The sequence below is a fragment of the Bidens hawaiensis genome, unplaced genomic scaffold (genome assembly GCF_021521415.1).
Source record: "Bidens hawaiensis isolate Kalapana, Puna unplaced genomic scaffold, B.hawaiensis_p1.1 tig00004282_1, whole genome shotgun sequence".
Taxonomy (NCBI): domain Eukaryota; kingdom Viridiplantae; phylum Streptophyta; class Magnoliopsida; order Asterales; family Asteraceae; genus Bidens; species Bidens hawaiensis.
The window spans coordinates 566,656-579,234 of NW_027491257.1; the positions used below are offsets into that span (position 1 = coordinate 566,656).

Consider the following 12,579-nt stretch of genomic DNA (forward strand, 5'->3'; position numbering starts at 1 on the left):
TCCGGCTAAGTTCATTGAATTCATCAGCTCACTCATTTGATTCATCCAATCTGGTTAAGAAGTTTTACTATATCGAGTGAGCAGGGCCTTTGTATTTGAGTTCCCTTAGCCAATCCATGGAACTCCTTGGCCTGATGAGATGCTTTGACCGACCTTCCTCTTCCTAGCATCCTTTACCTCCTTCATTGTAGACACTTCAATGATCTTCACATCTCTAGAAGCCTGCCTTGGGTTTGTGCATTCTCTGGCAAAGTTCCCCATTTCGTTACAGTTGTAATAGCGGAACTAATCTTTATTGAACCCACCCAATATTGTTGCTGTCAGAGTCTTTGAAGCTGTTCTTCTTATATTTTTTCATAAAGTTTGCGGATCGATGAACTGTCATGGCCATATAGTACTTGGAGTCAATCTTTTCAAGGTCTTGTTCACTAATCTCTGGAAGATCTCCTTTGATTAAAGGATGGAGGTAACGGTTTCCCTTGTAGCAATTCTTCATGGCTGGCCATGAAGGCATGAAACAGCGAGATGTGAGAGTCGTCAACTTGCGTGTTATGTTGATTTGAGCTGTAGCTTGAGCTTGAAGAGTTGGTAACCCCATGAACTTTCAAGGCTTGATTCACCATGTCTTGAATTGACTTAGATGCTAAAGATCCTGAAGCACCCGTGGACGACTTGAAGGCTTTGTTCTAATCGGATTGAACTGAATATGGAACATATTTTACACCATTGACTGGAAAAATAGTGGGATGTGATTGGCTGAGAAAAGTTGTGCCTACACCAGAAGCAGTTGAAACCCCTGCATGATTTAGAGAACTGACATGATTGCTCATTCGGAGTTTATCATCCATCTCAAATGATTTGATGGTGGAAGTCAACTCAGTGAGTGTTGTGGTGTTTAGATTGGTGGTTCTCTTGATGGTGGTAACACTGTTGTTCCACATGTACGACAATTAATTCAACAGCTTCTTGTTTATCTTAGACATTTCTTTGTGAATATCAACACTTCTCATCTTGGTAATCAATGCTTCAAATCTGCCAAGGAGAATGGTAACTGATTCCCCTTGAATGCGGTTAAACATGTTGAAATCTTTGTTCAACATTTTTTTTCTACTTTCTCTCATATCCAGATTTCCCTCAAACTTTTCCACAAGGGCATCCCAAGACCTCTTGCCGTTGTGCATTCTCTCATGGTTTATGCTATCTCAGCGGACAGACACGCTCATTATTTCATATGCTTTCTCATCATCAAGCATTATTTTATTATCATTCTCAGTTAAGCTTTCTGGAGGAACGTCAATGAGACCATCGAGTGTCATGGTAGTGGGTTTGTGTGGTCCATTCTCAATTGATCTCAACAGTGCAAAGTTATTAATTCTTATAAATTTTTGAACTTCACTTCCATTCATCAAAGTTGCTTTCAAAATTTAATAGCTTAGGTGGTTGTTCATGGTTCCAGCCTCGTTCTCAAACATCAAGTAATTCTTTAACGTTTCCGGGTCGTAAGACATTTTTATAAGCAGATTATCAACCCAAACAGTCTTGAAAAAGTAGCAAATTCTGTTAAAAACACTAAGTGTAAACGAATCGCACAAAGAATGTGATCAGATTGGTTTGGAATGCGATTGGATTCTTTTCAGAAATGCGATGCGGTTCCTTCAAGATGCGATTGGTTCACAGAATGCGATGCGATTGCTTCAAGATGTGATTGGGATCCAAAATGCGATGCGAATGAGATTTCAAATGCGATGTGATTGATATTTCAAATGCAATGCGATTGAGATTCTAAATGCGATGTGATTCAGAATCTTAATTGCAATGCGAATGAAATCAAAATGCAAAGCGATTGGTTCCCAGATGCGATGCGAATTGTTCTGGAGAAAATCAAGTCGCTCATAGCGTTGTTTGGTACGGATTCAAGTACAATCACACTTTTTCAGAATTTTAAGCTTTAGACACTTCAACAAGGCCGAAGAACACTTAAACACACTTACATACACTTCTCAAACACAAAGAAAAGACCAAAATCCAAGGTTGTGACCCAAGAACCTCAATTGGTAGAGCCGAAAGCTCATATACCAAATATAGGTCCTAGAGACGGAATCAAACAACATGTTCTTGGATCAATCTCATTGTAAGCTAGATGAAATCATTTACAAGTGAATCGAGATCTCGGATCTTGTTGTGTTTTGGTTATTATCTGAAGAGGAAAGAAAGATATAAGGAGGAGAGAAAGTTGTTAGGTGAGAATTGGTATCTTGGCAGAAGGTTGGTTTGCATGTTCATATCTTCACTATTTATAAACTATTTATAGTGAAGGTATGCCATGCATATCTTTATTTCATGGGCCTTTAAAAAGGCTTTGTTTAAATGGGTCAAGCTCAAAACATACAAATACACATACGAAAGCGTAACAAATAAGCTAATACAAAACGAAATAATACAAAAGACTAAACAACATGATCGGGCCCTACAAAACCTTTATCTTCTCATTATTATCGATACCTCCATTCACATGTGAATCAAACCGGAATTAAGATATTCACATATTTTGAATATCATACATTGATGTATACTAATACGACTTCCATCTATCACGCCATATAAAAATTATAAAAAATGTTATATGTATTATATGTACGCTAAGTAATTTCACGATACATAACCTAATGCTCGATAATATAAAACTCCATCCAAGCATCTATAGTTCATCTTTATATATGTGTGTGCATCTTTTGATATTCGCAGAGAAAAATATCATAATCAAAGTAACAAAATCTAGAAACATTAAAAACTTTAATAAGAAAAATATATAGTACATTGAATAGAACAAAGAAACATATGAAATCTTTAGCCTAATTTAGTGATAATAAAAGTGAGAAGTAGTATATGAAAGAAAGTTGTGTTAATAGCCACTTGATTCCAAGAAGAGAGCTAGGGAATACACAATTAAGTAGCTAGACTAAAATCAATTTAGTCAATATGCCTAATTAAAAGCTTGAACTTGTCATCAATAAATACCTGAGATGTTATTGATATAGTCTTGGTGAATGACTTGGAGTCCAAATTAAATCCACCATCTGTGTAAGCAAAACAAAAAATAACTTGCATTAGAAATGCAATCTTTGTGTCAACTTCACTACCATACTATATATATATATATATATATATATATATATATATATAGGGTTAGGTTAAAATAAAAACCCATTTGAATTATGAAAACTCTAGAAACTCATTTTCAACCACATGTTTTTAATTAAAGATTAAATTTTGTGGTCCACAATTAAAGTTAATAAAAAATGTTAAAGTTTATTTACATTTTGTCTTTCCTGAAAACATATATAAAATTACTAAAAAATAAAAATAGCAAAACATTTTTTTTATGTTTTTGATGTTTTGTATTAAATGTAACAACATATATTACATGTAACAAAAAAAAAACGATGTTACATAGGGTTTTCACAACTCAAATGGGTTTTCATTCTATACTTTGCATATATATATATAGGGTTTGAATCAAATACGAATGAAATTAACGTGCTAATTGTGAGAATCAAGTAGAGTAATTATGTAATTACTCTATGATGTAATTATATAATTACTTTACTTGATTTTGCACGTTAATTTCATTTGTATGTTGAAGAGGTAGGTCCCAGCAGAGCCCAGTTGGACCCGCAAGACTCACCTTGAAGAGGGACGTCTGCGCAGAAACCAACTGGATCCGCAGGACCAACCATGCTCAGAGACGTGACGTCCTTACGCGCAGTACGCAAGCTGTTCCCGCAGGAAATGCCTCCCGATGGTGAAGGACTCCGCCTGTTCCCGCAGCTTCGGATACAAGCCATCAGGGAAGGCCACCCGCGCAGCAAGGCTACACGCACAAGGCACTTAGCTCTCAATCACTCAGTGTCACCTGAGGGAATGAGCAAAGCCGGGAACAATCCCGCACAAGGGCGGGAGGGGGAATACTCCCGCCCAAATAAGCCAGTCCGTACGATACGGGAAGATCTTCTGTACTGTACCTGACGAGGTATGGGAAAAAGATCTGACTAAAGATACGACAGCTTATTGACCACAGTATGGCGAGCAGCATGCTCCTGTACTGTGTCACTATCAGCCGCTGCCTACCCACCAACCACCAGCAGGGCACGTGCGTAGGCCACTGTTGGTGGAACAGGAACACTGTTGCAGCCGGCCACACCTCCTTGGAAACCTACCTTCGGCTATAAATACCACAAATGGTATGACCATCTCATCTTAACATATTATCATCATATTATACCTGATATCTGCTCTAGCAATCTCTTAATATACACTTATATTTAAAGAGCAATCTAGTCTGATTCTCACGCCGGAGGGTGGTCATAAGGAGGAACCCCCCCCCTTCTCAGTGACAAGCTCACGGTGTCTGTTTTGCAGGTTATCAGAAGAACCATCTTCTCAGGGTCTAACCCCTCGTGGGAAACATCTATCTAACCCCCAGGTTACCAGTAATCTGCCCGGGGTCTGGTTAGTGTTTCTTCATATGTTATAATATCTAACTACGCAACATAACAAATATTTAATAGACAACTGAGATTATTGCATACATGCATCATATCTAACTGCGGAACATGCTAAGTTACCAATTAATATCTTAAAACATGATCATTATGAAATTACGTGTATTTGCAAGCAATATTAGGTTTACGTACACCTAACAATTCAACCCTCAAACCCGTGACACTGATAAATACTGATGTATAATACTAACATTATAAACGAGCTAAATTGCGTATATCTAATACCAACTGTTAGGATATCTAATACCAACTGTTAGGATCGCCAACACTGATAAAGATCTTGTTTTTTTTTTTTATTTAATTTTACTAAAATGACAATCGAATTTCTGAACACTATCTATCAATCATGCAACCATTTTGATTTTGATGTGTTTGTTACCTTACACGTCATATTTTAAATCACAAGTGTACCAGGCTAATGTTTAACTTGTGAAAAAGATGAAAACTATTCCTAAAGTTATGAGAGTTGTAGGACATTGTTGTATCATCATCCATGACTATGCACCAACTTGGTGTCCCCACTAAGCAACCCATCAAATGAAAAAGAAAAGAATTAGTTAGGCGAATAACATGCCAAAAAATAGGGTTTTCCTACAAGGCATCTAGCCCCAGTTTAGGTTCATGTAGCTACAAAAGAACACAAAGCATGCATACAAACAAGAAGAACTCAATTATTTCTAGCTAGCCTTCAATCTACAAACAGTAATGATTCATCCATCTTAGCATACTAACATACTAACCTAAGATGACAAAAAATGTTATACTATTTGTTGTTAATATATATATTATCACTTACGCTATGCAAATAAATTATGTTATGCACACAACATATTAGGTAAAGTCCCAAGTTAAAACAGTTTATTTGCTAGAACATAAATAAGAAGATAAATCATTCAAAATTTCAGCATAAAGAGAAATTAAAACACAAGAAAATTGTTAAAATGCAATATATATCTACTCATCTATATTAACTTCTAAAAAAACAAAGAAACAAAACCCACTTATTTATAAAACCTACACATGTGTAAGTTATGTGTATCATGTGGAGGAACTAATATTTCCTTCACATGTGTAGTTACACGTTTAAAATGTTGGTAATTTCAGACTCCAAGTCACAAGTTTGTGTACTTGAGGGACCAATATTGATAAGTAGGTCACAGTTGGCTATGTTTTCTAATTACAATATGTTTCCTATTTGAATTGTAACTAAAATAGCTAATGTGTTGGTTAGCAGGTTATATTAGTTTATATAAACCGAGTTATGGTTAAACCTAAATAACACGTGAGATACAACCGAGTTAAGGTTCATCAAGAGAAACACGAATATGTAATAAAAATATTTTGAGTTATATTTTCTCTATAATATAACGTGAGTTATTCAATAATCGTTTGTGTGTTTTACATTTTGTTGAGTCATATCAATTCATCCTCGATAAAAGTGGAAAAAAGAAAGGCAACATGTGATAAAAATAGTTTAATGCTTTTCTTTTTGTTTTTTTAATGCATTTTTTTATTTTGAAAACGTAGAAAGGCATGCTTGAGAAGACGACACATGCGCATAAGCAAGTTTTATCGACCGTCGATATTGGTGTTCGTTTAAGTACATTTACAAAATCAGTTATAACCTTAGACACACATCCACACTGTGTAGATGGATCTGGATGAGCTGATGGCGTTTTTAAAAAATATATAGTCCATCATATACTAAAATAAAAGTGAATAGCATCAAGTTAAAAGGGATTAAAATAAAAGGCATGAAATAGAGTAAACGGTATAATTGGTGCTCCTCCACTTTGATAATTATTGTTCTAGAAAAGGGAATCACTAGTTGTATCTTTGAAAATGATATCCTGATAGCTAGTACTAGAAAACTTAACATCTGGGTTCCTGACAGGTGAACCCTTTTGGGAGGTAAAGTAATTAAAATTGCTTAAAAGCAAAGCATGATAAAGAGCAGATTGCAAAAGTGTTAACAAAGCAACAATATTATATATAGATTTCTATGCATGTTTTATGGCTAATAAAACACATTCTCTTTGTTCAATATTTAACTCATAAATGACCTAAAAAGGCTTCCAACTTAAAGCAGTAGGTGATTGGTGAGAAAATGCCTTCTAAACTTTTCATATCATAAAGAGGATTAAATAAGCGAAAATCAGTTAAATGACCTAAAAACAATCAAAGTGACACTTTAACCAAATTATGTTCCTCTAGCCTTTTGACTAAATATAGTTGAAGTATAGAAGACTAACTCATGATTATATCTTCTAGGTGATTTCAACTTATTCAAAAAGGAAAAAAAAAAAATTCTTCCTCGCACGATTAATTTACGCAAGCTGATCATTATAGTTTCAAATGATCAGATGGCCATTTAGTTTCAGGCAATTTCTCCTAGTCAAAACTTCGTTCCAATCAAACTATTATCTGGGTGTTATTGTGTCGCGTCGTAGACTACTTGATTTTAAATTTAAACCACGTCTTTTCTTTTTTTTTTGTCACGGGGAACGCGCTTTATTCCTCATCAGCATTAGGTGCAGTAGCATTGTGCTTCAAAAAAGCTAGAATGACATGATTGTGGTGATGTATCATTTTGTTAGTGACTTAGTGGTCTACACATTTCATAATCATGCACTTAAATACTTTTCATAATCAAACACTTGTATATTTTTCTAGAAAGGGCCATTAATTTTTTTTTATCCTTTTCAAAGAAAGACACCATTTCATAAACTTCCCCTTAAAAGAATATAGCTTCTACATTTTCTAGAAATAGATAATCTTAATGATATTAAATTGACAACCCCCTCTCCCATTTTACCGTGTATTTTCTTAATTAAGAAATAAATACATAAATAAATGCATGGTAGTATTGAACATTGACAATCATTATCAATCAATTTCGTAGGACCAAAGGACCATACTGACTCTAGATTAAGGACCATCCATTTTGGTGGGCTTCTAAAAGGTTCATGCAACTTGGCTATTATCAAAGTACAAACTCTAGAGTATATTTTAGGGGATAAAGATGTTAGATGCCTAGAATGAGTTCTTGATTTGCACCATCCTTTATCAAAATTTAGGATGTGAATTGATCATGTGCATATGCACGCACATAAATTGACAAATATAGAAATATTATTGTTGATGTACACAAATATACATCTCTGTAGTTCTAAGATGAAAGTTATTATCATTTTTTAACAATGAACACCGGCTAAACCTTTCAGGGGAAGAGGGGAGGGGGGGGGGGGGGGTGTGATGCTGTGAGACCTAATCCACCCAATCGTGTTTCGTCCAGGCTTAAACCAGGAAATATGACACATGAGTGAGAATCGAACTCGTGACGTCAAACAGAAGAAATCCTTAGGTAAACCTAAAGTAAAACTCTGACCACCTCACCAAACTGGTGATGGGAGTTCTAAGATGAAAGTAAATGGCTACTTCTATCTTCTAATGTGCATTTAATATATGGCTGATAACTACCTATGTTCAATGAGAGTGAAATCTAGCATTTGCATTTTTTCTGACACCCATAGGACTAACCAGTTACCACACAGGAGGCAAGCCTCTTGATTGAGCTCAGTATTCTTTTATTCGGTTACTGTTTCTTCTTAAAGACTGGGACCCTAACAATCACTTCAGGAGTAACTAACAAGCATCAAGGACTCAGTATGCAGATTAATGCAGTCTTTAATGAAATCAATAATGGTGGTTTCTCTTTGGATAATTTGGAAAGCAAGAAACAAATGCGTTTAAAATCAAAGTAGGTGTTAGATTTAAAAAATGGTGGTCGACATTAAAGCTTATTCCTTCCTATGGGTTAAAAATCATAGCCGTAGGTGAGTTTGGATTGTGAATCATGGTGCAAATTTAATTTTATTGACTTTTCGTTGTATGTTATATGTTTGTGGTCGGTTGTAGCTTGTTGTGCGTTACTCCTTTAAATTCTACTCGTTGGGCATTTTGCTTCTTGCTTGAGGTTCCCCCCTTTTTTTTTATAAAATCTGGCCATTTAAAAAAAATTAATACACATTGTTCACATAAATCCCTTATCCCCACCCAACAATTAATGAGAGTCCAATAATACATCTATCACATCCTTAAATAAATAGATGTAGTAAATAACCAATATTTAAAAGATGATTCATTCAAAGTGATGAAGTATCAAGTAACTTTGATGAAAAAACTGGTTACATTATATGATTTTTTTTATAATAATGGAGTCTTTCGTGAGTGGTAATAAGATTGTTCCAAAATGCTTACTTTTTATGCAATTTGTGATCAATGTTAATTAAATTCAAAGTTTGAAAAGTAAGCATGCACATGTGTACCTTAATTAATATCATCAATTCCTCATTATTGGAGGCACAATATCCCCTAGCAACCCTTGATGATCAACCGAAGAACGTTGAAAAGATGTCGAAGGCTGTTTGTGATCTGCGGCTTCAGTAGATACTACTTGTGGCTGTGAGTGTGACTGAGAAGCACCATGATCACTCACTTGAGACAATCGCGGTCTCAAGTAATTATTAGAATGTTGTGAGGTTGAAGAAGGGGCCAATAATCTCGCATATGGCCCCTCGTGATGACTAATTAATCCTCTCGGGAATCCGACAGTGTGATGACAGTGTTGGCCTTCATATGTGGTAATTACAGTTGTAGGATCGGTCGATGATCGCTCAATGCGCTTCTTCACCGTGCATTTGCTGTTCGTGCAACGATAGTAGCTCCTTCAAGATAATTGGTAACCAAAGGGAAATCATTTAGAAAACAAAAGGTGTATCAATGAGTAAATTTGGATATGATGTTTTAAGAGGGAGTGTAATAAAACCTAGGAAAAGGGCTATTTTTAACGGCTTTTTGCCCGTATTTTCTCCATCTGTAACCATCTTCAAGATGATCGATTTCACTCTTGGTTACAAATGCAACGCGTTGTTGGCGAATTCGCTTCGGCCCTTTCTTTTTAATCTTACCCCTGGAAAACAATATAAGCTTTTGTTATATGATATATATGCACCAAAATAATTCAAGAAACTTTAGTCAAATGTAAGTTAATGATTAATATAATATAACATATATAAGTAATCTCTTTGCATGGATACTACAAGTCAAGGGGTGAAAAGAATGCAAAAATGTTTTCTTGATTAAATTTATACTTATTTTTGGAAAATTTGTAAAAGCTAAACAAAAAAAGAAAGAAAAAGTGACATAAATAAATAAATACTCCACACATGTCTCTAGCAACATGTATGATTAATTTTATATTCTTTGGAAATCAATCAGAAAATAATAAATAAATATCACATATATATGCACAGATTCACTTATGTCATTTTATGTGATAAAGTGACACCACAAACAGCACGCCAAAACCAGACCCACGCCATTTCCGCCGCTATTGCGGCGGTGTTCACGCTGATAAGATACAGTGGCGATAAAGAAAAACTCTAAATTTGTATAATTCAACAAAAATAATAATAATAATTTTTTAAACGGCTAAATTTTTATTAAAACGAAACCCTGACTAGCAAAAAACCAGTCAGAATATTATTAGAAATAGAAAATAAATGAAACTACTCCGAATCACAAAACTATTAAAAAACCAAAAGTAAAACCGACTAGTCAGAATATTAGTTACGCTAGTTATGCGTCTGGTGACACTACTACCACTACTACGTACTACCGCTACCACTAACTCACCCTGTCTCTGACGACGGCGTTTTCCCACTAGAACCCGCCTCACCGCTTGCACAAGACTCCGGTCGATCATCCGAGGAGCTAGAGGACGCCAATGGGTTCGACACCGACAAATCCCCTGCGATCTCAATCGACCCTATCTTCGACCGAGCCCCGACCAAGCCAGTAGTAGAATTACTCTCCTCCAACACACTACAACTAGCTCCTGAATCGATCCGATCGAAATTTGGAGGTGGAGGGTCGGTGTTCCACCCGAACTCACTTAGTATGTAGCTGTCTTGCGTATCGGTTATCCCGAATAAACCGTAATTGCCCGAGAGCGGCCACGTAGGGTCTGGATCGGAAGTGTTGTGATCATCCATAGAGGTTAAAGATTGAATTGAAGAGTGGTTTAGAGAGAGAAAGGATTAGGGTTTTAGGAGAGAGAGAGAGAGAGAGAGAGAGTAAGAAGAATAACGCGTTAAGTGAATTATAGGAAAAAGATAATAATGGGATAAAAAAGCGTCATATTCATATATTGTTGAATTATAGTGTACGGATAATGGAAATTACGCGGGTAAATTTAAGTAGTGTAAATTATATAAAAATAAAAAACAATTTTTTTTTTCTCTCAAACTAAGTATACGATTGTGACAAGTAAATTCATTAGTGGACTGCTTGTCTATTTTGTGTGTTTGTTTATTTTACTAGTTGGGTCGGGTTAGTCCTTGAAGCATTGGTTTGTGTTTTGTTTATGTTTTAGGTCCTTTTGGGTGCGTTTAAGTTCGTTTTAAGTCATGATGGGGGGTGGGTTGTTTTGTTTATTTGGGTTGCGTGCCAACGAAGGATGAAATCGATCCCATGATTATAGGGGTGTTTGTTGTTTGTAAGACTCTAGGTTAATCCTGTAGCGGTTGTGAATAGGAGAGATTTGGTTAATAAGTAAATGTCATGGTTTTTAAATTATCAACGCGTTTTGGGGCTTAATGCTAATGGATGAGAAGAGAACTTCACTGTTAAGCGTGCTCAGATAAGAGTAGTATCAGAATGGATGACCTGATGAGAAGTTACCACCTGGGCAACCAAAAACAGATACGTGATCTCTTCTTGTGCAAAGCGAACAATATTGGTGATGTGAGGGGCTGGATGTTATAAGTGGTATCAAAGGTACTCCTGTGTCGTTCGGGATGGTGGGGCAAACCTCATCAGGGATTGTGAGTCTCTAGGGGTGCCGAGAGGTACACCTTAGGCGAATCTCACATCCTAGAGTGGATGGTGAGGTAAACCTTATCAAGGAAGGTGAGTCCAAATTGGTGGGGGTGGCACATGAGAGCGCAACAATTAAGCGTGCTCAGGGGAGAGTAGTATCAGGATGGATGACCTCCGGAAAGTCTCCACCTACACAACCAAAAACAAATCAACAAGCTCTTCGTGTTCAAAGCGGAGAATATTGGTGATACGAGAACTAAATGCTACATTGTTTTAATGGTTTATCAATAAATGTTTTAAACGGTTGTGATTTCTCATCCAAACATCACGACGGTAGTATTGGTATAAATAATGTTGGTCAGTTTGATTGTAAACAGTTAACAAGTTATCATGTTTGCTCATCACATTCAAGTTTGATTGTTATTATTTGTTATCACCCAAGTATTTGTGATTGTGATTATGGTGTCCAAAACGAACATGAAGAATCATAGACAAACCGAAGATCGGAGGGCCATCAATGATAACATATATTTTTAAAGAAACTTTTGCTATAACGTTCTTGACATAATTGTTAGTTGTGCTGGGTTGACAGATTGAAAGATTTCAGTCTGTCAAAATTGATGAACTGGAACATAAATCGTATATTTACTTGTGATAATATTTAATACCTTAGGCAAATCTCGTATCGGACGTGAACAGGAGAGATATTTGGTTCATAAGTAAATGTCTCGCCTCTTAAATCACTAACTCGCTTTGGGGTAGTGAATGAGAGGCGAACTCTACAGTTAAGCATACCAAAATAAAAGTAGTAACAGGACGAGTGATGTCCTTAGATGATATCAGAGGAAAACTAGGAACTATCGATAAACCACCGTTATTATTTGTATTTTTTTAATTGTTGGTCAATGTAATGAAGATGAAGTGTTAAAGTCAATAAATAGGTACTTTTATTGTTTCAGTATGATCAATGCATTATTACACGATTATTCGTTTATAGATTTTTTTTTTATTTAGTTTTTAGTGTGACAATTTACAACATGAATTTACATATACAATTTCAATGGGAATCTCTATTTATCATAACAAAATATTTCTAGTTAAATCAAAATTTTAGATTATTAAAGTGTTCACGTTC

The 12,579-nt window shown here is 35.7% G+C and overlaps 1 protein-coding gene across 1 annotated transcript; it reads right to left on the bottom strand.

The window, feature by feature from the left end:
- Nucleotides 1-2,943: 2,943 nt before the first annotated feature.
- Nucleotides 2,944-10,618, bottom strand: LOC143625995 (putative WRKY transcription factor 57). Its single transcript, XM_077096198.1, has 4 exons — nucleotides 10,260-10,618; nucleotides 9,391-9,534; nucleotides 8,891-9,289; nucleotides 2,944-3,077 (listed from the first exon to the last, which is right to left on the bottom strand). The coding sequence occupies exons 1-3, from the start codon at nucleotides 10,616-10,618 to the stop codon at nucleotides 8,905-8,907; spliced, it is 888 nt and encodes a 295-aa protein (XP_076952313.1). The 3' UTR covers nucleotides 2,944-3,077; nucleotides 8,891-8,904.
- Nucleotides 10,619-12,579: the final 1,961 nt, after the last annotated feature.